At 36.2% G+C, this 26,574-nt stretch overlaps 2 protein-coding genes and 1 long non-coding RNA gene across 7 annotated transcripts; 2 read left to right on the top strand and 1 right to left on the bottom strand.

Annotated features, from left to right (window-relative positions):
- Positions 1–852: 852 nt before the first annotated feature.
- Positions 853–2,848, bottom strand: LOC109183155. Its single transcript, XM_019333340.1, has 4 exons — positions 2,467–2,848; positions 2,268–2,382; positions 1,919–2,205; positions 853–1,217 (listed from the first exon to the last, which is right to left on the bottom strand). The coding sequence occupies exons 1-4, from the start codon at positions 2,846–2,848 to the stop codon at positions 853–855; spliced, it is 1,149 nt and encodes a 382-aa protein (XP_019188885.1).
- Positions 2,849–7,601: 4,753 nt separating this feature from the next.
- On the top strand, positions 7,602–26,355 carry LOC109183173 (omega-amidase, chloroplastic-like). 5 transcript variants are annotated; one of them, XM_019333361.1, is made up of 11 exons: positions 7,602–7,998; positions 8,097–8,213; positions 9,201–9,425; positions 9,861–9,954; positions 10,069–10,143; positions 10,992–11,070; positions 11,264–11,279; positions 11,478–11,558; positions 11,791–11,873; positions 11,987–12,066; positions 26,109–26,355. In XM_019333361.1, the coding sequence occupies exons 1-10, from the start codon at positions 7,690–7,692 to the stop codon at positions 12,063–12,065; spliced, it is 1,158 nt and encodes a 385-aa protein (XP_019188906.1). In that variant the 5' UTR covers positions 7,602–7,689; the 3' UTR covers position 12,066; positions 26,109–26,355. The 5 variants fall into 5 exon arrangements, with proteins under 5 accessions (XP_019188906.1, XP_019188911.1, XP_019188910.1 ...); XM_019333366.1 differs by lacking the exons at positions 8,097–8,213; positions 9,201–9,425; positions 9,861–9,954; ... (4 more) ...; positions 11,791–11,873; positions 11,987–12,066 and adding exons at positions 21,873–21,982; positions 22,082–22,198; positions 22,879–23,103; ... (4 more) ...; positions 25,338–25,418; positions 25,794–25,876 and having other exon boundaries at positions 7,615–7,870; positions 25,999–26,355; XM_019333365.1 differs by lacking the exons at positions 8,097–8,213; positions 9,201–9,425; positions 9,861–9,954; ... (4 more) ...; positions 11,791–11,873; positions 11,987–12,066 and adding exons at positions 21,873–21,982; positions 22,082–22,198; positions 22,879–23,103; ... (4 more) ...; positions 25,338–25,418; positions 25,794–25,876 and having other exon boundaries at positions 7,615–7,876; positions 25,999–26,355.
- LOC109183175 lies at positions 14,674–17,779 on the top strand. The gene is made up of 3 exons (XR_002054504.1): positions 14,674–14,763; positions 17,730–17,735; positions 17,770–17,779. It is a non-coding gene; the product is annotated as an uncharacterized LOC109183175 (long non-coding RNA).
- Positions 26,356–26,574: the final 219 nt, after the last annotated feature.

The following is a 26,574-nucleotide window of genomic DNA, read 5'->3' as shown; positions in this document are numbered from 1 at the left end:
AACATTAATCTCCATTACTATATAAATCTCCAACATAATCCAACAATAATTTACATTTTCGTCGTCATGCCACATGATTTTTATTTATTTATTTCTAGATCAATTTTTATTCTACAATAATCAAACAATATAATGTACAAATGTATGTGGTAAAAAAATCTTTATTAGCCTTTTGTCATGCATAGTATATGTACCCAAATTAAACTAATATTCAAGAGTTTATTTACTAGATTTTCTTCTTTGATTTATTACATTGAACGGCATTTTTTGTCCATTTGATCGTGTAATACAGTATTATTGATCGACATCAATCTCAATAGTATCGTTACATTCAAATATATAATAGTCCAAATATTTATTTATTTATTTATTTATTTATTTTACATTGCTATCGGCACCTAACAATATATTGCACAAGTATACGATCAAATAAATATTAACACACTTTGAATGGACTCTGTAAATATATATATTATACAATTTTAAACATGGATAACTCAAAATTAAGTTGGCCCACTCCACAAACAAAAATCAGGTTTTTGCAGGGCATCCTATCTTCTCATTCTCTCTCTTCCACTCCATCCAAAATCTTCTCAAAAACTTAGCACAAATCACTGTTGTCATTGCTCTAACTGAGTCTCGGACTCTCAGTCAAGTCACAATCACCCACCCTCCCGAGAGTATTGCTACAAAAATAACATATATACTCCGTATAATATTGTTATTTTTGTTAATTTCAAACTACTAATTAAAAAATGAATTCCCCCTTTTTCCTTTTTGTTTTTTATTTATGTAAATGACAATCGATTTTGCCGCCAAAAACAATACTTTTAAAAAACATAAAGAAATGATTCAATCAAAGAAAGCTTCAGAAATCCTGGCGAGTTCTTGTTGAAGTTCGAGGATATCTGCGCGGGCTCGCTCCCTTTCTTGGGCGTCGACGTTCCCTGCAGATAAGCTCTTTGATCTGTTGGAGATTTTTCTGTGAATGCTCCTTATCTTCCTGTAAGGCCATCGCAACAGCCCATCTCTCCTGCAAATCTTCTTCATAACTGTTGGGCATATGTTCATTCTTCTCGCCGCTTCCTCTATGGGCAGATGAAGGTACCCTGCGAAGTCTTTGAGTCTCAGCTTCCCTGTTCTTTCCCTCTGAGCTGAGAGGGGGATCTTCTGGGCTTTAACTTCTGCTTCTTCATTCTTTTCATTATGATTATTCCCTGTTTAGTTTAGTTTGTCAAGAATATATATAATGCACGGGCATCTATCACTTTGGCTGCAATGCAAATACCTTTCTCTAATATAATGGAGTTTGGTCAACAAGAATTGAGAAGAAGCCCTATGGGGCTGAGTTGAATAGTCCAAGAGTCATCTTAGAAATCTTGTTTTAGCAGAGCAAGGTGGGCTTGGTTTGATTCCCACTTAAGATACGGGGGTTATTGGGAGACCCAAACTCAAAAAACCTAATTAGAGGTGATGAAGACTCCTTATGCACAGAGTATATAGATGGGAATTAAAATTGACAACTGATTGGGATTACCTCCTCCAGTGCCCTTGGCCAGGAGTTTAGGCAAGGATGGAAACTAATAGTTTTGATTGAGTTTATCTCCTCTAGAGTTTTGGAGGTTTAGGATTAGTCAATTGACAACTGATTGGGTTTACTTCCTCCTGCGCCCTTGGGCAGAAGTTTTGGAGGTTCATCAAATCAAATCAGAGATGTAAATATAAATTGGAAGTTTTGGAGGTTCATGATTAGTCAATTGACAACTGATTGGGTTTACTTCCTCCTGCGCCCTTAGGCAGGAGTTTTGGAGATTCAGGATTAGTCAATTAACAACTGATTGGCTTTATCTTCTCTAGTGTCCTCGGCTAGGAATTTTGGAGGTTTAGGATTAGTCAATTGACAATTGATTGGGTTTACCTTCTCTAGTGTCCTTGGACAGGAATTTTGGAGGTTTAAGATTAATCAACAGACAATTGATTGGGTTTACAAATTGAGAAGAAAAAGTATAGACACCTGAATGTGTAGTAGGGGGAAGTTGGAAGAAGTTGTCAATGTCCATATCTTCACCCCCTCCATGACCAACACTCAAAGCTTCATAGAATTCCCAGAGTGGATCTTCAAGCACAACGTATCCCTCCTGTTTGCGATCCTCAAAATACCCAACTAAGAATTGCTTCACTGCACTCATGCTTTCCTGGGAAAAACTGGAACTCAAAACATTAAGAACTCATTTAAGTTACAAATTTAGGATCAATAATCTCCTTACTCAAAGGTCTGGTACTCGGGATTTTGAGACAAAAAATCCAAACAGCATTTCTCTAGTACTGCATGAGCGATCATCCCGAGGCCTCCATGAATCTCAAGCCTCAGCATATACAAACCTAACAAAGCGATCGATCACAAAATACAAAATGAGATTCTGCAGAAACTTAACAAATTCAAGAACTTCATTCCAGTACACGCACCATTGGTATGAGTGATTTCTCGGAGAACTTGACAAGAATTATTACATATAGATGCCATTGCCGGCGGCCAAGCGGAGATCGGCGTAGGATTTTCCACGTCCTCCGACCAGACTTGTGGAACATCCTTAACTTCTCCAAACGTTGTAGAAGAAAGAACAGCAGGATCCACTAGGGGATGGGAGGGGTATGCAATATTATCTTCGGCGGCGTAATCGCCACCGTCGAATGGAAAATCGAAATCAGATTGCGGGGAGAAGAAGGAGGGGATTTCACCGGATTGATCGAAGGGCAAATGATGATGATGGGGATCAAAAGGGTGGTGTTTGTGGTGATCGTAGCAGGGGAAAAAGGCAGAGCCAAGAGTGGTGGAAGGGTCTGCCATTTTTCCGGCCCCGTTGGGGCGAGAAGACTAAGCTGAGTTGGCGGCAGATCGAGACGGCGGAGGGCAGGCCAGGGTTAATCAGCGTCAGACTGAATGAAATTATGAGAGTTTGGAAATGGAAACAAAGTGATGAATGAGGCGGGAAGAAGGCGGCGGTTAATAACCGTTAGTTCAATCAAAGTATTCGAGTTTAAATTTGAGTTTTAGCATTAAGCCGTGTTTGGGAACCAAATTATTTTTGCGTTGCGTTGTATGTTAGTTTAACTCACATGATGAAAACAAAGATAAATAATAATAATAATAATAATAATAATAATAATAATAATGTAATGGTCTGTTTGGTTCGCGAAAAATATTTGAGAGGAAAAGGAATTGAAATTTCATGGAAAAACAATTACTAGAAAGATTTATTCCATTGTTTAGTTGGCAGAAAATAAATTACAAGGAATATTGATTATTTCATTGTTTGGTTGCATTTGAAATTGTAAGGAATATAATGAGTATTAAGACATATAGCTTCTACAATATAATAATGATAATAAAATTAAGAATGAATCATAAGGGTAACATAATCATGTCGGTTCACTTTTTGTTTTCAATTTGTATGGAAAATAAAATTTCAACCCTCTTGAAAAACTGGCTCTCATAACTAAAGAATCTTTTTTTTTTTCAGTGAACCAAACGGTCAAATTAAAAAAAAAAAAAAAAATTTCTTTGGAATTTTTTTTCCATCAAATCAAACACCCCATAAAGGAAAATGATATTCCCTCCGCCCTAAAGTTTTCTTAATGTTTTCTCTCATTATGTGACTTATATTTATTGAGTATCACATAAGAATGAAAAATTAAGAAAGAAATTTTTGGAGGAGTACGTGTGTAGCATCACTCTAACAGTCTAGCGTATATATGTGTGAATAAAATTTGAGTTTTATTTGAAAAAAAAAAACATCAATCTAATATTCATATATATATACTATAAGTTTTTACGGAAACAGTTCATTTTTATCATAAGCTTGTGATTCCATTTTTTTTATGACTCCATTTATTTAGTTGATTATAAACCAACTAGGTTAATGTATTTTTGTGCCCCACTTCTTATGGGATGTTGTCATGACCTTTACCCTTGATCACAATCTTGGAGTTGCTTTTGAAAAGTTTGAATTACCATTTTATTAGTAAATAATTGTGTGGGGGCTAGTATTATTTTGACATGTGTTGGGTTTTAGATCCAAGAATGGCTTAGATTATTAGAACGCTATGGCCCTAACATGAGATAATTGGTTGGATTTCAACTTTATTTGAATGGATCGAATGCAATGTAATAGTGAATATTTGAAGAAGAAAGGGCTCAAAGCAACTTAGAGCTTGTAAAGCTAAAAATAGAAAGGAATAAGGGTCAAATATGTCACTAAACTGCATACCAAGTTATAATTAGGTTATCGAATTTAAAAAAATATATAATTGGGTCCCTAAAATTACACAAATTTATGCAATTAGATCTAAAATGACCCGTTTACCTAATACTTTGCTGACGTGGAGGTTGTGAATTTTAAAAATAAGTTTAAACAAAAAATTTAAAATAACTAAATAAAAAAACATAACGGCCGGAGACGATTTCTTCGTCTCCGTGGCAGGAGACGAAGACCTTTCAGGTGTATATTCTTTGATTTTTTTAACAAATAAATTTTGGAAAAGAGTGTAATATGTTATCCAATTATTGATTAAATAATAATTAAATTAAACCCTCAAATTTTAAAAAATTACAACTAATAAACGCTTAAACTAAGTAAAATCGTCTATCTAAACTTTACCAATAACCTTTAAAATGATGATGTAGCAAACTTTTGCTTACATGTCATTTTTTATCTGACAATTGTACGATATCATTGTCCAACTTGCCATCTTGCCTTCTCCAAATCTGAATAAGATGATCGCCACATTGCCTTCTCCAATCAAAGAAGACTATGGCCTTCTTTGATGGAAGAAGGCAATGCAACTGTTGGCACAATGTTGTCCCCAACAACGATTGAGTGGTGATGACAAGGTGGTGACGACAATAGGGACAGAAGGAACTAATGTTGAAGAATATAAAATAAAATATTATAAAAATAATATTTAATAGGAATATAATGCTAAGGTTGTGTTTGGAAACCCGGAAAATGAAAGTCATTTTCCGGGTTTCCCATGTTTGGCAAGGCTTGGAAAACCCAGTCAACGAAAAACATTTTCCGTTGACTGGAGAAAACCAAGCCAATTTGGCGGAAAATGACTTCCGCCAAATTTTGGCGGAAGTCATTTTCCGCCAATGACCAATAATGTTTCCGGCGGAAACCAGTGTTCTGGTTTCCGCCTGAAACCAAAGCTGTGGTTTCCGGCAGAAACCAGACCACTGGTTTCCGCCGGAAATCTTAAAAAAAAAAAAAAAAAAAACAAACAAACAAAAAACAGTGAGGAAGGGGAAGGGAAACAAAAAACAGTTCTCTCTGGTTCCTTCCGGCGAGGGAAACCAGAGAGAACTTCTCTTTGGTTTCCCTCGCCGGAACCTTCTCTCTGGTTTCGCCAGAAGAAACCAGAGAAAAGTCTGGGAAACCAAAGAGAAGTCATTCTCTCTGGTTTCCCTCGCCGGAACCGTTTTTTTTTTTAATAATTAATATTATTTGCTTTTAAAAAATAAATTTTATTATAATTTTTTATTTTAAATAAAATAACTAATTATATAAAATGGTTAATTATATAATTTTATCTCATTTTTCGAAAATGAACCAAACACACAAAGACTGTTTTCTGTCGTGCTGCCAAACACACGAAATGGAAAATGTTTTCTGAAAAATGACTCATTTTCCATAAGTCATTTTCCTGCTTTCCAAACGGACCCTAAATGTACAATTTAAATATGATGTGGTTGCAAGTGACCCAATGCAAGGTTAATTGAAAAAAAAAATGACAAATAGGGTCTAAATGAACAATTTTACTAATTTTGCATGTTTAATTGAGGCTTTAAAAGTTTCAATGTTGTTTCATCAATAGTTGAAGGTATATTTTATTTTTTTTCAATAAATAATATAAGAATAAGGATCAAATAAGTCACTGAACTGCACACCAAACTATAATTAGGCCATCGAATTAAAAAAAGATGCAATTAGGTCCCTAAACTATACAAATTTATGCAATTAGATCTAAAATGACCTGTTTACCTGCCATGTAAGTTGCAGATTTTAAAAATAATTTTTAAACTAATTTTAAACCAAAAAAAAAAAAAAAAAAAAAAAAAAAACCAGAACGGCCGTTCTGTTTTTTTTTTTTTTTTAAATTAATTTTTTTGTTTAAAATTATTTTAAAAATTATTTTTAAAATCCGCAACCTCCACGTCAGCAAAGTATTAGGTAAACAGGTCATTTTAGACCTAATTGCATGAATTTGTGTAGTCTAGGGACCTAATTGTACTTTTCTTAAGTTCGATGGCCTAATTGCAACTTGGTGTACAATTCAGTGGCTTATTCGACCCTTATTCCAATCTAAACTATAATAAAGCTATATGGTTTGGGAAGTAATTAATGTTACAATTAATGTTTCTTCCCAAACCATATAGTTAAAATTAATGTTACAATTAATTACCAACATTATTATTATTACTAGCTATAAATATAAAATAGCCACAACATCCTTTACTATAAAAAAAAAAAAAAAACACAACATTTGAAAAATAAAATAGCTATTTTTTTCTCGCCCATAACAAAGGATTACATTTATTGAATTAATGGAGTTATTAAATGTTATGATATTAGGATTAAGGATTCCGATTCCCGATTAATAGAAAATATGAAACGATGCATTATCAATTAAATCTCTAGCTTTACAATGAAAGTTTATTTGATATGCTTTTGTTATTTATGGTGCTTCTTGGGATTACAATATTAATTAAATTTTTGATGAAAGCTTATTCGATATCTGAAACAGTGCAATTAATGCAAGCCTCTACATATAATTTTTCTCACTCTCAAATGCTTCAAAGAAATGGCAGAAGCGAGAATGGATGAAGAAAGCAAATGTTGGGAGCCGTGGGTCAATTATTGGACTTCAGAATAAATAAAAAAATCATTTGAGCCATAAATAAAAATTTAAATATATATAAATGTATATATCGTATGAGTTTTAATGTTTTTCTGGATTTCTAAACTTAGGACTTTTAAAAGAAAAAAAATACATTTGAATTATCTCCACAAAAAGTGGTCTTGGACTAATAGAATGACATTTGGGTTTACGGAATGACACGTGCATAGAGAATATATTATATAATCATATAAGAAAAATATGTTCAATTAGAGTTTAAATTTACTCATACAAAATTTGAAATTTGCTTTCTAAATATAATTAAGAATAAATCAATGTAATTATGTAAATTCTCTCTATAAGTTTATTTGAATATGTACATAATTAGAGATTATATTAACCATACAAAATTTTAATTTTAATTTTAATTGTAATTTTGTATTCTATAAAAATAATAAATATTTGACCAATGAAAGCTCAAAAATATTATTATATTAAGTAATTTAAAATATTTTTTTTATTATTTTTTTATAATAACATAATTTTTTCCCGTGCATAGCGCGAGTGATAATTATTAAATAACAAAAAATTGATATATGAATAAACCTTTTTATAACATATTTTTCGTGCATCACACGGGACAAATACTAGTAATATAAAATAGGACAAAGTAGAAGAGCAAAATGGTGATACGACAGCGTATAGGCCTGTTGGTGGTTGGAACTTGGAAGGAATGGAAGCCTGGGATACCTTCGGCTTTGCGGCGGCTGTGGCGAGAAAATGAAGTGAGAAATGAGAGCAAATTTGGGGTTCTTGTCTTCATCCGTGAATCTAGCTTCCATACTATCCTGTGCGCCGCGCGCCACCGTAAGATTTACGCCATTGCTGTTGCGACGTCATCGATCTTTTCTACTCCATAAAGTTACAACCAGTGTTCACAACAGCCTACTCTCGAAGCTCCACAACCCTGCGCGTATAGGTATAACCCTCACTGCTTCTGCTTCAGCTTCAGCTTCAGCTTCATCCATGGCCGCCTCTTTCACACCGGAACAGGCTAGGGTTCCTCCTGCTATCCAGTTGCCCACTCCTCCCGTCACTAAGGTCCCTCTCTCAATTGTGAATTGCAATTTTTTTTTTTTTTAAAATTATTATTGTGAATGAATGAATTTATTTATTGTTAATCTGTATCCGGTGAGCAGTTTAAGATTGGTCTGTGCCAATTGTCTGTAACGGCGGATAAGGAAAGAAACATTGCTCATGCTAGAACCGCTATTGAGGAAGCTGCTGAAAGGGGAGCTAAGCTCATAGTTTTGCCTGTGAGATTTTTTTTTTTTTTTTTTTTTTTTTCAATTGTCTTGTTATTCATTTTTATGATTGTGATAGATGATGATCATTTTCATTATTAGAACTTGTTTAGTTAACAGATTTGCAGGATGAAAGATGGTAGAAAAGAAAATAGACATTGGGAGTGTTTGGTAAATAGCTATTAGCTGGGTAGTGAGTTTGACTAGTTGATATCATTAGCCGATTGTAGAAAGATGTTTGGTAAATTAGCTTTTAGCTGATAGCTGATTATATGCAAAATGACTTTCTCAAAAAGCTAATTGAAAAAGCTCCTTTGAGCAGTTTTTTGAATTTTAGTGTTTTGGAGCAATAAGCTATTACAAAAAGTTAATTAATCAAACACTTATATTGATTGTTTAACCAAGTTATAAACTGCTAATAGTGGTTAAACAAGCAAAAAATTTGTTGATAAGCTAACTATGTTACCAAACAGGGCCAATGTATTTTTTCATATAGTTTTTTATGGTTCATAGACCATTGAAAAGTTTGAAAGTTGTCTAAATATTACATTTTGAATTGAATTTCTACCACTTTTCTGCTTTTCCCTCTTTTACTTAATTGTTCAACCCTTATCGTGCGTCTGTTTAGATTACTTTCTCAAAATAAAATGCCCTTTGTCCACAGATTGCAAAGGCCTTGCCCTCATTCTACCATTCTTTTAATTACTGTTGTGTTGTGATACAAAATTCAGTGTTGAAAAATAAAATTACTTTGCAGCAATTACATTTCTGGTTTGGGTTGTTAGGTAATAAATACATTATACATGACAACAAAAAATTTAGGGTCATTAAAGCGCATCAGTGTAACTGATTTTGGTAGCCTTGTTTGCAGCGATAGTCACAAAAGTCCTGGCTTAAAACGATACAAGAAATTGAAAAAATACATAAACACCAAAAAAAGAAGAAGAAGAAGACTTGATTGAGAATTTGTGTCTGTATTTAGTTATTTGCTTTTGCTAGGAAATTTGGAATAGTCCATATTCGAATGATAGCTTCCCAATTTATGCTGAGGACATCGATGCTGGTCCTGAAGCATCTCCTTCAACGGCCATGCTTTCTGAAGTTGCTCGTCTTCTAAAGGTCACCATTATAGGTGGTTCAATTACAGAACGAAGTGGGGATAAGTTATATAACACATGCTGTGTCTTTGACACTGAAGGAAAGTTGAAAGCAAAACACAGAAAGGTAATTTTCTGTCCATTCATCTGTAATGATTAGTGACTCACTGGAAGTGTTTCCATCACAAGCTCTTAAGTGATAATACTGTACATTTATCTGAATATGTGATCACAATTACCTCTCAATTCTGTTCCAAATGATTGATCAGGTTGAGTCATCAATGACCCTGTACACTCTAATTCTACAATCCTCAGCATGGTTATCATTGAGGTTACTGATGTCTTTCTAAGTTTCTCCTTTCCTTTTCTTCTTCCTATGCTGGGGGATGCTGTTGGTATAGAAGTTTAAATTATTTTCAAATTATTGTGTTTTGACTTAGTAAGTTCCGTCTCTTTTCCTCTCCTTAACAAAGTTTGTATTTATCTTTAACTGTGTTTGGAGTTTGGACTGTGTGAAACTTGATTGAATCAAAATTCTAACTAATACATCTCTCGTTTACAGATACACCTCTTTGATATTGATATTCCTGGTAAAATAACTTTTATGGAATCTAAGACCCTCACTGCCGGGCAGATTCCTACCATTTTGGACACAGGTAATTCTCATACTTCATTATTTAGTTATAGATTTGAACTTGTTATTACTCAAAAAAGATTCTCCTTAGGTATGAAAGATAATTTTATTTAATTCTCATTATTCTATTTTGCAGAGGTTGGACGAATTGGTATAGGCATTTGTCATGATATGTGCTTTCAGGAGCTACCTATGTTATATGCAGCAAGAGGTCAGTTCTTTTCCTTTAAAGCCATTATGCTCATACTTGCTTTATTAATAACCAAACATATAGTTTCTAGTAATATCACATATATTCCTATGCCTCTACCATTGGCCTTAATGTTTCATATTAGCAGGAAGTATTAACAGGTTGTTTGTTACACACTGCACTGTGTTTAATTTCTGTAGGTCTACTCACCCAAAACAAGAATATATTAACTTTTAGAGTTCAACTCCTTGTGATAGCTAATCATTCGAACTGCCTTTCATTATGTTTTAGAAAGCTAGTTCATCATTCTGTGAACTTTTTATTTATTTATTTTTTGTTTTTGAGATATATGTTCTGATACCATGACCAACGGACTTCTCTTGTTATTATTATTATTATTATTATTATTATTATTATTATAATATATATATATATATATATATATATATATATATATATATATATATATATATATATATATATATATATATATATATATATATGTATGAAAACTTCTTATATTTTTCCACATAAGTTTATCATAATACCATTTAAGTGCTCTGTTCATACTTTCTTGCATAAGTTTGTCCAATAACATGCTACTGCTTTTGTCTTACTTCCCGTATAATAAATATTCTAACAAGCAAACTTCTTTTACTGCAAATATATTTATTGGCCCGTCTTCTCCAATTTCTCCTTTTCTCTTAAATTTTCTGACTTTTCATCCCAATATAACTTGAATACAATACTCTGGTTGACAATAAGTGGTTGGTGTTTTTTATTTTATTTATTTATTATTATTATTTTTTTTTTCGTGCATTATCTTCTTTTTTCTTGCCAACCAACTAAGGGTGACATTTGATCATCAGGTGTTCACTTGATCTGCTATCCTGGTGCGTTTAACATGACCTCTGGACCACTCCACTGGGAGTTACTGCAGAGAGCAAGGTAAATATGACATTTTTCATTTCAAGATGTTCCCCTCTTAATTGCAATTGTACTATTGCATATTGCCAAGACCTTTGTTTCGCAATGCATAATCTATTGTGCTGTTAGTTGTTTTATGCCATTCATACAACCCCTTTACTCAGTGGTATTACATATATTTTCTTGCTGACTGTTTTTTTAATTCCTATTGCAGGGCTGTAGATAATCAGGTATCTCATAAACATTTTTATGCGTCTTCATTTTACCATCATGGGAAAATTTGATGTAAAATGGCTCTTGATTGGAGAACCCAAGAAACAAATGTTCAACTCTCTGCATAAATGGGAAAGATATATTTATACATATATATGACTACACTTATGAGGCATAACACATATAGACAATACGTTTATGATTATCTTTTGCAGCTGTTTGTAGCAACATGTTCACCTGCTCGAGATGCTGGTGCAGGATATGTGGCTTGGGGCCATTCCACACTTGTTGAACCAGTAAGTTGATTCCTTTTGTGTTATTTTCTTGAAAGGTCATTTTGATCTGTTGGTTAGTAGCTATTGTATGCTTACTGCATTCCGCAAGTAGCCATGTAGTCTCTCCACAAGATGAGAATAAAGAAGGGATTTGATCCTTTCCTTCTACAATTATCATTATAGGGATTAGAGTGTATAATTATCATTTATTATTAATTAATTAATTAATTAATTGTGTGAAATTGATTGGCAGTTTGGGGAAATACTGGCTACCACCGAGCATGATGAGGCAATAATCATCTCGGAGATTGACTATTCACAAATTGAACTTAGGAGGTGATTTTGTGTTGCATGCAACATACCCTTTCCTTTGTGATTTTGTGTGTTGTTGCGTACTTTCTGAACCTCTTCCATTTGCTGATATGTGGGCTATACATACATACATACAGGAGAAATCTGCCATTGGAGAAGCAAAGGCGAGGTGATCTTTACCAGTTGGTAGATGTCCAGAGATTGAATTCTCAGTGAACCATGCTTGGTTTGTATTATTCTTTACCAGTTGGTAGATGTCCGGAGATTGAATTCTCAGTGAAGCATGCTTTGTTGGTATTATTAGGAATCTACTACTGCTTTGTATTATGTTTGCTGTAGGACTCTAGGCTTGTATATTCAGTATAGGACTCTAGTCTTGTATATATGTTTTGTACGTTTCTATTCTCAATAATATTTAGAAACCTGTTTCTCATCTGGTATCAGTCGCTAGATTTTTCTTATGGCGGGTGACAATGACAGTTCTGCCGAAATTTCTTCTGAGCGGACTGTTTCTGATGTCGTTGTTTCGGTGTGTGTGATTTCTAATAACTCTTTATCCCGTGCTCATCATTTTATTTGATGTATATATGTTTTGCACGTTCCTATTTTTAATAATATTTAGAAACATGTTCTCATCTGGTATTAGTCGCTAGATTTTTTTTATGGCCGGTGACAATGACAATTCTGCCGGAGTATTTTCTGAGCGGACTATTTGCCGTTGTTTCGCTGCCTGTGATTTCTAATAACTCTTATCCAGAGCTCATCATTTTATTTCAATCAAATTAACGGCTTGTAACAATTTGTTCTGATGAACTCAATTAGTTCCATTCTTGAGATGCCAAAATTTGTTAGGCTTTGTTGATTGAACCATTTTGTGCTCGTCTGCTACCGTCCCTGATCCGTCGCCGGTGGCGACCTCTACAACCTCCTCTCCGGCGTTGGTGGCTTCTGCAACTCTCTCCGTGGCTGCTTGGTTCTAGCAAGACCAAACTATTTTATCCATGCTGATTTCCTCACTTTCAGAAGAGGCGAGGTACCTCGCCGTCAACAAGACTACCTCTTGCCAGGTTTGGTTCTCCATTGAACAAGCTCTTGGCTCGACGACACATGCTTGTACGCTCCGGTTGCTCGGTCAGCTTCAAGGTCTCCGTCAGGGCGATGAATCTGTTGCGGATTATCTCGGTTGTGCACAGGTTTTGGTAGAAGATTTAACCTTGGCCGGTCGTCCTGTTAATATAGATGATCAAAACCTATATATATTCAGGGGGTTTCGTCCGGAGTTCTGACCTCTCGTAGCGACCTTGACGGCAAAGGGCGAACTGGTGACACTGACTGAGCTATCTAACTTTTTGGTTGCCAATGAGTTTATCTGCGGAGATGATTATGGCGTTAGAGGTGTCTTGGCTGGTCCCTCGGTAGTTCCTGCAGCTATGGTGGTACAACGTGGTGGATGCAGGTCTGGCTGTGGTGGTGCTGCACGTGGAGGTCGTGGCCGTTGGCAGCGAGGTGGCTGTGGTCGAGGTCGTAACTCTCGTTCGTACACACCGCGATGTCAGATTTGTAGTGGTCATGGGCATACTGTTGTTTCTTGTCACTAGAGATATTCTACCAATTTTGGACCTTAGGCTCATATGGTTTATTCTAGTGAGGATTCTTCTTCCATAAGGTCTCAAAACTGGCTCCCGGACACTGGTGCTACAAATTATGCTACGCCAGACTCCACCTTGTTGTCTACTCCTGCTGAATATACAGGTTCTGACATGTTGCGTGTTGGAAACAATTTAGGTTTGCCTATTAATAGTGTTGGTCATGCATCTTTTTCCACTTCGTCTCATTCTTTTAAATTGTCTGATGTCTTGATTGTTCCTGAGTTATTTGTCTCTTTGTTGTGTCTAGCGATTTGCAACTGACAATCGCGTTTTCTTTGAGTTTCACCCCACTTGCTTTTTTTGTGAAGGATCTCATTACCAAGGAGGTTCTGTTTAAAGAGAGCAGTTCAGGGGGTCTCTATTTGCTTGTTGTTGTCTACTCACGCTTCTCCTTCAGTTTGGCACAACCGATTGGGTCATCCCCATCGTTGCGTCCTGGGTCATATTTGGAATTCTTGTCCAACTACTTCGTCTAGTGTTAGTGAGTCAGTATGTTTAACATGTCAATTGAGGAAGTCGTCTCGTTTTTCTCTTTCTCGTGTTAGTTCTTCTAGCTCTTGTGTTCTTGAATTATTATATATTGATTTTGGGGCCCTGCGTCTTTGCTATCTAACAATTGTTCTCGTTATTTCGTAATTTTTGTGGATGATTTTTCGCGTTTTACTTGGTTCTTTCCTATGCGTCAAAAGTCCGATATGTATGCTATTTTTGAGCATTTTCGTGTGATGGTAGAACATTCTTTTTCATGCAAAATTCAGTCTATTCAATCCGATTTAGGGGGAGCGTACAAAAAATTACATTCCCATCTTGTTTAGTTGGGTATTCTTCACAGACAGTCTTGTGCTTAAATGACGCCATGAGTTGGAGGGAGTCGCGGCTGAGTTCGGCAGTGGGCTGAGTGGGAGTGATGTAGCGATGTCCGATGTCTAAAAAAAAACTTGTTTTTGCGAGTTCTAGCTCCTAGACCTGCTCGACGCAATGAGTACCTTGAGTTGGAACAGTCGTGGCTTGTGCAATCTGTTAAGAAATAAAACTCTATATATTTCTCTTACTTCTCCATTTTAACTACACAACCACACTGCCATATATATACATGCTAGGCTACTGTTATCATGCCTCTTCACATCCCTATGACTCTTCATATACCTATGATTCTTCACATACATAGACTCTTCATATCTAACACTCCCCCTCAAGTTGGAGCACAGAATCATGCCCAACTTGTTACATACATATCACATGAGCCATAGGACTTCACATCTAAAGTTATAACCTTCGAGACCAACACTCATGTCTCGAACCACTTGAACAATCTTCAAACCACGCTGTGCCAAATCAGTCCACAACTCAACTTGTTGCACCAACAAAGCTTCCACGAAGCCAAAATCAGGCCAAACACCACAGCGCACCTGCCACTCACACCCCACACCGTTATCAACACTGCCTAACACTGCAGTGCTCCTGCCTTTCACACCACAAACTAGGGCTGGGCACTTCGAGTTTCAGTTCGGTTTTTTTCGGTTTCGGTTTCGGTTTCGGTTTTTCGGTTTTAAAAAAATTAAACCATTCGGTTTAAAATAGAGTTCGGTTTCGGTTTGAAAAGTTCGGTTCGGTTCGGTTTCAGTTTCGGTTCGGTATTCGGTTCGGTTTAGGTGAAAGTTTACTATTTGAACGTTTCTTTTGTTGCCTGACCGGTTGTTCAGTTGACTCACTTGAAGTGCCACTTGAAGTGTTTTGTTGATGACAAAATGAAAAATCATTCATCTATAGTTAATATTTGAAAAATAAAAATTACTAAAACACCAAATGTTTGGACTTACAACTTGGAGTTGGGATTTGAGGACTTGAGGAGTTAAAATTATTAATTGTTATAATATTTATATACATAAAAATTTAATTAAAATATAATCAACAATTAAAGTAATTATATAATGATTTTAATAAAATGATAATTAAAGAATAGGAAACAGGTATCATAGTTAATTATATATATATATATATATATATATATATATATATATATATATATATATATATATGTGTGTGTGTGTGTGTGTGTGTGTGTGTGTGTGTGTGTGTGTGTGTGTGTGTGTGTGTGTGTGTGTGTGTGTGTGATAATAATGATAGAATTATGAAACTTTAGAATTAAATAGCAACGGTGTAATAACGGTATAATGGTATTTTAGTCTAACAAGAATGTAGTACGGATAATTTTATTCATTATATTTGAAGTGTGCAATATTTAATGAAAAATGTATACCGTTATTAGCATACAAATGTGAATATAGACATGAATGTGGGTATAGTTTAGTGGGTAAAGCTCTTAGTTTATAATCAAATGAGTAAGGGTTTAAACCTCACCTTAAACATTTAATATAATATATATCTATTAATATATTAAAAAAAAAAAAACAGAAAACCGATCGGGTTATCGGTTCGGTTTTTAACCGAACCGAACCGATCGGTTTCACCTAAACTAGGACCGATCGGTCTTTCGGGTAGAAACCAAACCAAACCGAACCGGTTCGGTTCGGTTCGGGTAATCCGAACCGATTTGCCCAGCCCTACCACAAACTATTATTAGCGCTGCCCAACTCCAGTGTTTTCCTGGTGCATACTCACAAATTGGTTCATCCCGAACCAATTCTTCTTCAGCCATCGGCCTCCCATAACTGCCATGGCATATGCCAGGTCCGCATCCCTCCTGGCACCCGTGCTGCCCATCACTGCAGCACCCCAGATTGATACACATTGAACAAGCTGCACTGACTCAACTCATACCGAAATATGAGACTAATCCTATGACCCATAGCCCAAAGAATATATAAACTAAACTTAATAATAAGCCCACAAAATAAAGCAAACGACACAAATAACCTAAAAGCATACTGGCCAATTATTCTCTTATCAGCTTCATCCTTCATCCTCAACATTTCAACATTAACAACACCGTCACTTCACCATTCACAACCCCAGCCGCCGCCGGCCATCACCAACCACTGCTGGGAAGCCTCGCTGGCCACCCTTGCTCGTCGCCGCTATCTTTGCTGTTGGTCACCGCCGGTTGCCGCTGCTGGTGGTACTACAGCATCGCCAACCATTGCTTCTGCTGCGTCGAAAGTGAGAGAGAGACGAAGTCGCGAAAGTGATGAAGACAAGCACCAATGACACCATGATGGAACGGGCTCATCAAGACGAGACGAGGGAGACAAATTTCTGCCAGAAAGGTCACCAGGAAAGGCCTCACGCGCCGGCGCGTGGTCACCGGAGCTCCGGTAAGCGGCGGCGCGTGGAGGCTCCGTTGACTGCTCTACTTCCTCCGGTGGCGTCGTCTCCTTGCGTCGATCAATGCCCACCGGGCTCTGATACCATGTTAAGAAATAAAACTCTATATATTTATCTTACTTCTCCATTTTAACTACACAACCACACTGCCATATATATACATGCTAGGCTACTGTTATCATGCCTCTTCACATCCCTATGACTCTTCATATACCTATGACTCTTCACATACATAGACTCTTCATATCTGACACAATCCACGTACAGTTTGTGAAGTGGTGGACTTTATGTCTAGTAAGATGCCAGATTTCGTCTTTCTAATAGAAACTAAAGTAGGAAGGGAACATGTAGAGCGGTTAAGGGTTAAGATTGGTTTTGAAGGTTTGGTTTATGTTGATAGAATGATATGACATGATTAAGCGGTGGTTTGCACTATTATGGAGGAGGAATAATAAACTAGTCTTTTAAGCTTCTCTAAAAATCATGTGAATGTAGTGGTAAACATCTCTGGCTACCTTCCATAGAGGATGACTTACTTTTATAGCTTCCTAGAGCGTAGAAGACTTGGGGACTTGTGGGAACTAATTAGGAACCTCGGTCCTCGTTCTTCGCTACCATGGATGGTTATAGGGGATTTTAATGATCTTGTATATAAGCATGAGAAACCGGGGCCTATTCCACAACCTGAGGGCCTCCTTCGTGGGTTTGGAGAAGCTTTAGATGACTGTGGCTTGTTGCAAGTCCTGACTGAGGGGGGTATCCTTTCACTTGGGAAAGGGTAGAGACATGGAGGCTTGGATGGAGGAGAGATTGGATAGAGTGGTAGCTAATGGAGAGTGGTGTAGGAAGAAGTTGCAAATGTACTGAATATCCTCACTAGAACATCGGATCACTTAGCTATTTTCCTTGACATTTAAGAGTTAGGGAGCCGATGCGGTAGAGGTAGTCGTAAGTTTTGTTTTAAGATGGCATGGTTTTTGGATGAGGAGTGTCGTGGTATTTTAGAGAATGCTTGGTCTGAAGGGCGGGATAATGGTCTGATGGATTGTGTACGGGGCTGTGGTGATAGACTGATGAGTTGGGGAAAGGATCAGCTTCATAAGTTTGGCAAAAGAATTGGGAGCCTGCGTAGAGAGCTGATGAAGTGGCGTGGGCACACTGATCCCTTTTCTTTGTCTGAATTTCGCAGGTTAGAGACGGAGTTGTCTTGTCTTGAGGCTCAGGAGGATGCCTTTTGGAAGCAACGTGCTAAGTAGCATTGGCTGTAGGGTGCTGATGCCAACACACACTTTTATCACACAGGTATGCCTCTGCCCGTAAACGAAAAAAAAAAAAAACTTTTACAGCTCAGGGACTGTGTGGGAAATTGGGTTGAAGGGGAATTTGTTAACCCAATTATTATGAGGATATTTTCGATGCTAGCGTGCCTACTGATACTGGTACCGATTTTTTTTCATCTATTTCACCCCGTCTATCTCAAAGCCAAAATAGTATGCTTGGATCCCCTTTTAAGAAGGAGGAGATCAACGCAACTCTTTTCTTTTATGTTTCTTGATAAAGCTCCTAGTCCTAATGGGATGAATCTGGAGTTTTATCAGCACTTTAGGATGTGGTAGGTGAAGATGTAACGAGGTTTGTTTTGGATTGTCTGAACTCGGGATCACGGCCTGATGGACTCAATGATACTAATATTGTGCTAATCCCTAAGAAAAAGGATCATGAAGTGGTGTTTGATCTAAGACCAATAGCTCTGTGTAACGTGGTGTATAAGATTATGACTAAGATGATTGCAAATAGGATGAAACCTTTGTTGTGTGATGTGATTTCTGAGTCGCAGAGTGCGTTTGTTCTTAACAGGCTCATTACAGATAATATTCTTATCGCATGAGAGATATGGCATTATTTGAATAGGAAACATCTGGGTAAGGTAGGGTGTGAGGCTTTGAAGTTGGACATGACTAAAGCTTATGATAGAATGTAGTGACTTTTTTTTTTTTTTTTTTTTTTTTTTGAGAAATATGATGGTGGCATTGGGCTTTTAGTCAGGAATGAGTGAATTTGGTAATGAAGTATGTTACTACTGTTTCTTATAATATTCTGATTAATGGCAGCAGTGGGGGCCAGGTGATTTCCACGCGTGGACTGAGACGAGGGGATCCACTTTCACCCTATCTTTTTATTATTTGTACTGAGGGACTTTCCCTGTTATTGCAGCAAGCTCGGAGGATAAACTCCATTCATGGTTGTAGGGTAGCTAGAGGTGCTCCTTCTATCTCACATTTGTTTTTTTGCAGATGACAACCTACAATTTTTCAAAGCCAATGTTCAAGAAGCCGAAGTGATTAAGCATTGCCTTCACACATATGAAAGTCTGTCTGGCCAAGCAGTTAACTTCCATAAATCCAACATCTGCTTTAGTAGAAATACCATAGAGGACACACATGATCTTGTTGCAGGCCTTCTTGGTGTGGCTAAGGTGGACAATTTTGGTAAGTACTTAGGTTTGCCTTCCTTCATAGGAAGGAATAAACAAATTGTTTTCTCTTACATTGAGGAAAAGATTAAGTAGAGAATTGGTGCCTGGAATAAGAAGTTACTCACGAAGGCAGGTAAGGAAATTCTTCTCAAAAGTGTAGCTCAGGCAATGCCTACATTTTCTATGAGTGTGTTTTTGCTTCTAGATTCTTTATGTTTGGCACTGGAGCGCATTATGAATCGCTATTGGTGGGGTTTAGGTGGTTCCAATGGCAAAGGGATTCATTGGTTGGCTTGGAACCGTTTGTGTGTTCCTAAGAAATTTGGTGGCTTGGGGTTCAAGGAATTGCATGCTTTTAATTTGAATGTTGGGTAAGCAAGATTGTTGTTTTCTCACCGAGCCACAATCTTTAGCCGCACAGGTTTATAAGGCAAGGTATTTCCCTAAGACTTATTTTATTGATGACACTCTTGGTAACTGCCCTAGTTTCTGTAAGAGTATTATGGCTGCCCATGGGCTGATTTGCAATGGAGTGAGACGTAGGGTTGGTGACGGGGCTAACACTTTTGTTTGGGGTGATCCTTGGTTGCCGATGATGTTGAGCTGACTTATCCTAAGTCTAGGAAATAGAAAGATTAGGGGGTCTAAACTCCTAAGTTTGGTATCCATTAAAATCTAACACAAAGTGTTCCTAATAGACTGGAGCCACTTGCTTCATGGACGCATGCTTCAATCAATGGACGGGCAAAGCCTCCTTTGGTGATATCCTTCTCTTGCCGATAGGTGGGTTTATGGTTGCAGCAAATGGTCCTCTTCAGAATTGCTCTTCTCCACCGTTGGCTGAAACCATGACATGCAAAGAAGCTCTAACTTGACTAAAGGATTGAGGCTTGTCTACGACGTGCATCTATTCAGACTACTCCAATCTTTGCCACAACATGGCGTTTTCTTTAGCTAATCTTAGGTCTTATATTGGCATCATTAATAGTGAATGTAGGAACCTTATGTTTTTGTTTAGTATTTGCTCTATCATTTTATATGTCATTATTCTAATTCTCTAGCTTATTCGTTAGGTACAACAACCTATTCTCAAGTTAACAATCTATACTGAGATTCTGTTCATCCTGATTTTATTTCAGTTCCTTTATAAATCTACCCTTGATTTTTGTTTTAAAAAACGGAATACCTAGTTATTTAAGGGAGAAAATAATATAATAAAGGGTAAAGAAGGAAAATTATAAAAAGAAAAACTAAAATCAAAATAATCTGAACAAGTCATTTTATCAAATAATAACGACTATAAAGCACAATGAGTCATTTTATCAAATAATAACGACTATAAAGCACAATGAGCCAATAACGCCTTCACTGAGGCTCGAACTCACAACCTCACATATGGAAATTCAACACAGATGTCATTAAACCACAAGGTCTTGGCGAACTGACATTCTTTTTAGTTACTGATATAGGCCTAATTTTATCACTTCACTTCATTGACTTATTTTTGTTGATGAGTATTTTATCACTTTATTGACTCTTATTTTTGTTGATGAGTATGTATTGGCTCTTATAGTAGATAGAAGATAGATAGATAGATAGACGGCAATTTATGTCCTGCACTACGGCGTGCGTTGCATTGTGCGCTCAGATGCAAAACGACGTCGTTTTTATTTTTATTTTTTTTTTTTGAAATTTCGCTACCCAGTGTTTGGCAGTTAATTTTCCTTAAAAAAAATCTCATGTTCAAAAATGTACATAATGTTATACTAGAATACACCATGGTTGCAATAGGCGCTAGGCGCTAGTCGGGCGGTATATATAAATGAAAAAAATTAGCAAGATCGAGTTGGCCGGGTTAATTCGGCTAACTCGACAGAAATTGACGAGTTAACTCGGTGTAATCGGCCGAGTTAGGCGCTAGGCGGTCGAATTAGGCGCTAGGCGGGCGCCTAGGCGGCCAGTCTCCTAGGCGGGAAATCGCCACGGCCTAGGGGCGCTTAGCGCCTAGGCGCCGATTACTCGGTGCCTAGGCGAGAGTTTTGCAACCCTGGAATACACATAATTGTATACATGAATGTACATAATTATATAACAAAATACACACTCTTTTTTAAAAGATAATACACATAATCTAACATAATACATAATAAACATAAACTTTTAACATAATACACATCAACTCTTAACATAATACACAAAAATTTCCTGATTCGGATGTACATAATTGTATAAAAAATATACATAATAAAAAATATACATAATTATATAAACAAATATACATAATTATGTCAACTTCCTACCGCGCATTCCAAAACGACGTCGTCTTGAGAGGCACGGGACGTATAGGCTTGTTGGTAGTTGGAAGCCTGGGATACCTTTGGCTTTGCAGCGGCAGTGGCGAGAAAATGAAGTGAGAAATGAGAGCAAATTTGGGGTTCTTCTTCTTGTCTTCATCCGTGAATCTAGCTTCCATACGATCCTGTGTGCCGCGCGCCACCGTAAGATTTACGCCATTGCTGTTGCAACGTCATCCATCGTTTCTACTCTATAAAGTTATTACAACCAGTGTTCACAACAGCCTATTCTCGAAGCTCCACAGCCCTGCGCGTATAGGTATAACCCTCGCTGTTTCTGCTTCAGCTTCATCCATGGCCGCCTCTTTCAAACCGGAACAGGCTAGGGTTCCTCCTGCTATCCAGTTGCCCACTCCTCCCGTCACTAAGGTCCCTCTCTCAATTGTGAATTGCAATTTTTTTTTTTACTATAAATTTTTATTGTGAATGAATGAATTTATTTATTGTTAATCTGTATCTGGTGAGCAGTTTAAGATTGGTCTGTGCCAATTGTCTGTAACGGCGGATAAGGAAAGAAACATTGCTCATGCTAGAACCGCTATTGAGGAGGCTGCTGAAAAGGGAGCTAAGCTCATAGTTTTGCCTGTGAGTTTTTTTTTTTTTTTTTTTTTTTTTTTTTTTTTTTTTAATTTTTATTTTTAATTGTCTTAATATTCATTTTTATGATTCTGATAGATGATGATCATTTTCATTAGTAGAACTTGTTTAGTTAACAGATTTGCAGAATGAAAGATGGTAGAAAAGAAAATAGACATAATTGTATTTTTCCAAATAGTTTTTTATGTTCATAGACCATTGAAAAGTTTGAAAGTTGTCTAAATATTACATTTTGAATTGAATTTCTACCACTTTTCTGCTTTTCCCACTTTTACTTAATTGTTCAACCCTTATCGTGCGACTGTTTAGATTACTTTCTCAAAATAAAATGCCCTTTGTCCACAGATTGCAAAGGCCTTGCCTTCATTCCACCATTCTTTTCATTACTGTGTATGTTGTGATACAAAATTCAGTGTTGAAAATTAAAATTACTTTGCAGCAACTACATTTCTGGTTTGGGTTGTTAGGTAATAAGTACATTATACATGGCAACATAAAATTTAGGGTCATTAAAGTGCAACAGTGTAACTGATTTTGGTAGCCTGGTTTACAGTGATAGTCACAAAAATCCTGGCTTAAAAAGATAAAAGAAATTGACAAAATACATTTAAAAAAAAAAAGACTTGATTGAGAATTTGTGTCTGTATTAAGTTATTTGCTTTTGATAGGAAATATGGAATAGTCCATATTCAAATGATAGTTTCCCAATTTATGCTGAGGACATCGATGCTGGTACTGAAGCATCTCCTTCAACGGCCATGCTTTCTGAAGTTGCTCGTCTTCTAAAGGTCACCATTATAGGTGGTTCAATTCCAGAACGAAGTGGGGATAAGTTATATAACACATGCTGTGTCTTTGACAGTGAAGGAAAGTTGAAAGCAAAACATAGAAAGGTAATTTTCTGTCCATTAATCTGTGGTTCTTAAGTGATAATAATACTGTACATTTATCTGAATATGTGAGCATAAGTACCTCTCAATTCTGTTCTGAATGACTGATCAGGTTGAGTCATCAATGACTCTGTACACGCTAATTCTACAATCCTCAGCATGGTTATAATTGAGGTTATTGATGTCTTTCTAAGTTTCTCCTTTCCTTTTCTTCTTCCTATGCTGGGGGATTCTGTTGGTATAAAAATTTAAATTGTTTTCAAATTATTGTGTTTCGACTTAGTAAGTTCAGTCTCTTTTCCTCTCCTTAACAAACTTTGTATTTTATCTTTAACTGTGTTTGGACTGTGTGAAACTTGATTGAATCAAAATTCTAACTAACACATCTCTCCTTCACAGATACACCTCTTTGATATTGATATTCCTGGTAAAATAACTTTTATGGAATCTAAGACCCTCACTGCCGGGCAGACTCCTACCGTTGTGGACACTGGTAATTCTCATACTTTATTATTTAGTTATAGATTTGAACTTGTTATTAGTTATTACTCCAAAAAGATTCTCCTTAGGTATGAAAGATAATTTTATTTAATTCTCATTATTATATTTTGTAGAGGTTGGACGAATTGGTATAGGCATTTGTTATGATATTCGCTTTCAGGAGTTAGCTACGTTATATGCATCAAGAGGTCAGTTCTTTTTTCCTTTAAAGCCATTCTGCTCATACTTGCTTTATTAATAACCAAACATATAGTTTCTAGTAATATCACATATATTTATGCTTTTCCACTTTGATAATCATATAACTGTATTTATTACTTTGTTTTAGTTAGAATACTCTATGCTTCATGCATATCGATATGTTATTCTCAACACACCTCTTAACAGATTGCCCACTGCTTCTTTTTATCTGGAAAAAATTAGTAGCATTGAGTTACACAGAAAAAGAAGAATAAACTTGATCCATAGTGTCATTGGATGGTGTATGCCTTTACCATTGGCCTTAATGTTTCATATTAGCAGGAAGTATTAACAGGTTGTTTGTTACACACTGGGTGGTGTTTAATTTCTGTAGGTCTACTCACCCAAAACAAGAAAATATTAACTTTTACAGTCCAACTCCTTGTGATAGCTAATCATTCTAACTGCCTTTCATTTTGTTTTAGAAAGCTAGTTCATCATTTTGTGAACTTTTTATTTATTTATTTGTTTGTTTTTGAGATAAATGTTCTGATACCATGACCAACGGACTTCTCTTGTTATATATATATATATATATATATATATATATATATATATATATATATATCAAAACTTTTAATATTTTTCCACATAAGTTTATCATAATACCATTTAAATGCTTTGTTCATACTTTCTGCATAAGTTTGTCCAATAACATGCTGGTGCTTGTCTTACTTCCCCTGTATAATAAATATTCTAACAAGCAAACTTCATTTACTGCAAATATATTTATTGGCCTGTCTTCTCCAATTTCACCTTTCCTCTTTAAATTTCTGACTTTACATCCTAATATAACTTGAATGCAATACTCTGGTAGTCTGGTTGACAATTAGTGGTTGGTGCTAATTTTTTTTTTGTTGCATTATCTTCTTTTATCTTGCCAACCAACTGAGAGTGACATTTGATCATCAGGTGTTCACTTGATCTGCTATCCTGGTGCGTTTAACATGACTACTGGACCACTCCACTGGGAGTTACTGCAGAGAGCAAGGTAAATATGACATTTTTCATTTAAAGATGTTCACTTCTTAATTGCAATTGTACTATTGCACATTGCCAAGTCCTTTGTTTTGCAACGCATAATATATTGTGCTGTTAGTTGTTTTATGCCATTCATACAACCCCTCTACTCGGTGGTATTACATATATTTTCTTGCTGACTGTTTTTTTAATTCCTATTGCAGGGCTGTAGATAATCAGGTATCTCATATACATTTTTATGTGTCTTCATTTTACCATCTAAGATAAACTTGATCTGAATTCCCTCCATCCCATTAATTATCTGGTTGGAATAATGAGGCTGGCCTCAAATTGAAAAAGCAAAACTATTGATGGGAAAATTTGATGTGAAATGGCTGTTGTGTCTTGATTGGAGAACGCAAAAAACAAATCTCCAACTCAATGCATAAATGGGAAAGATATATTTATACATATATGTGACTGCACTTATGAGGCATAACATATATAGACAACATGTTTATGATTATCTTTTGCAGCTGTTTGTAGCAACATGTTCACCTGCTCGAGATGCTGGTGCAGGATATGTGGCTTGGGGCCATTCCACACTTGTTGGACCAGTAAGTTGATTCCTTTTTATGTTTTTTTTTTTTCTTTTTTGAAACACTCATGTTTCTTTACAAAGTAGTATCTGTTCTATACTTTCTCGATCTTCTCAGCCCAAAGAATCAATGCTCCTCACCATCGGGGTTCGATCCTGTGTTATTTTCTTGAAAGGTCATTTGATCTGTTGGTTAGTTGCTATTGTATGCTTACTGCATTCTGCAAGTAGCCAAGTAGTCTCTCCACAAGATGAGAATAAAGAAGAGAAAAAGAAGGGATTTGATCTTTTCCTTCTACAATTAGTAAACCATAGTTTTTTAAGGCTCGTCCAAGAACTTTAGAGTGTATAATTATCATTTATAATTAATTAATTGTGTGAAATTGATTGGCAGTTTGGGGAAATACTGGCTACCACCGAGCATGATGAGGCAATAATCATCTCGGAGATTGACTATTCCCAAATTGAACTTAGGAGGTGATTTTGTGTTGCATTGCATGCAGCATACCCTTTCCTTTGTGATTTTGTGCGTTGTTGCGTACTTTCTGAACCTCTTCCATTTGCTGATATGTGGGCTATACATACATACATATATACAGGACAAATCTGCCATTGGAGAAGCAAAGGCGAGGTGATCTTTACCAGTTGGTAGATGTCCAGAGATTGAATTCTCAGTGAAGCATGCTTGGTTGGTATAATCCTCAATTATGCAAAATGTAGGAAAGTTTTGTGCAAGATATTTGGCGGTGAAGCTCTTAGTATTAATCCTTTGGATTACTGTCTATAAAATTCTCCCATTAGAATAATGTAAGTCCAGAATAGCTATATCTGCTGCAGAAGAATATTGTTTATTCTTCACCCGGAGATCCTATCATTGTATCTGCTGATAATAATGAATTTTATTTTTCAAGTTGTATTGAGCCTCTCAAAACCGTCGGTTTGGCATGTATGGACAACCGAAACTCTTGGTAATCTGGTCATTAAGCCATTAAGGTTTGAAAATGATGTGTTTTTTTTTTTTTTTTTAAACTTAGGTGATCCAACTTTTGTTGGACTAATTCTAAGCCCACAGGACCACGTCCCTGGAGTCACTGCAGAGGGTAAATTATTATGTGGACCGTCTACACAGTTGTGGACTACGGTCTAAAACGACGTTGTTGAATTTTATGAATTAT

The sequence above is a fragment of the Ipomoea nil genome, unplaced genomic scaffold (assembly GCF_001879475.1).
Source record: "Ipomoea nil cultivar Tokyo-kokei standard unplaced genomic scaffold, Asagao_1.1 scaffold1101, whole genome shotgun sequence".
NCBI classification, from domain to species: domain Eukaryota; kingdom Viridiplantae; phylum Streptophyta; class Magnoliopsida; order Solanales; family Convolvulaceae; genus Ipomoea; species Ipomoea nil.
The sequence above is the reverse complement of the archived record's forward strand: the minus strand, read 5'-3'. Positions and strand labels throughout refer to the sequence as shown.

Bases quoted from the DNA above. Each gene is read 5' to 3' on its own strand.
- LOC109183173 (XM_019333361.1), top strand. From the start codon at position 7,690: ATGAGAGCAAATTTGGGGTTCTTGTCTTCATCCGTGAATCTAGCTTCC. The intron at 7,999-8,096 runs GTCCCTCTCTCA...TCCGGTGAGCAG, and splicing joins CCACTCCTCCCGTCACTAAG to TTTAAGATTGGTCTGTGCCA. The intron at 11,874-11,986 runs GTGATTTTGTGT...ACATACATACAG, and splicing joins TCACAAATTGAACTTAGGAG to GAGAAATCTGCCATTGGAGA.
- LOC109183155 (XM_019333340.1), bottom strand. From the start codon at position 2,848: ATGGCAGACCCTTCCACCACTCTTGGCTCTGCCTTTTTCCCCTGCTAC. The intron at 2,383-2,466 runs GTGCGTGTACTG...TCGCTTTGTTAG, and splicing joins AGAAATCACTCATACCAATG to GTTTGTATATGCTGAGGCTT. The intron at 2,206-2,267 runs GTAAGGAGATTA...TTTGAGTTCCAG, and splicing joins CCCGAGTACCAGACCTTTGA to TTTTTCCCAGGAAAGCATGA.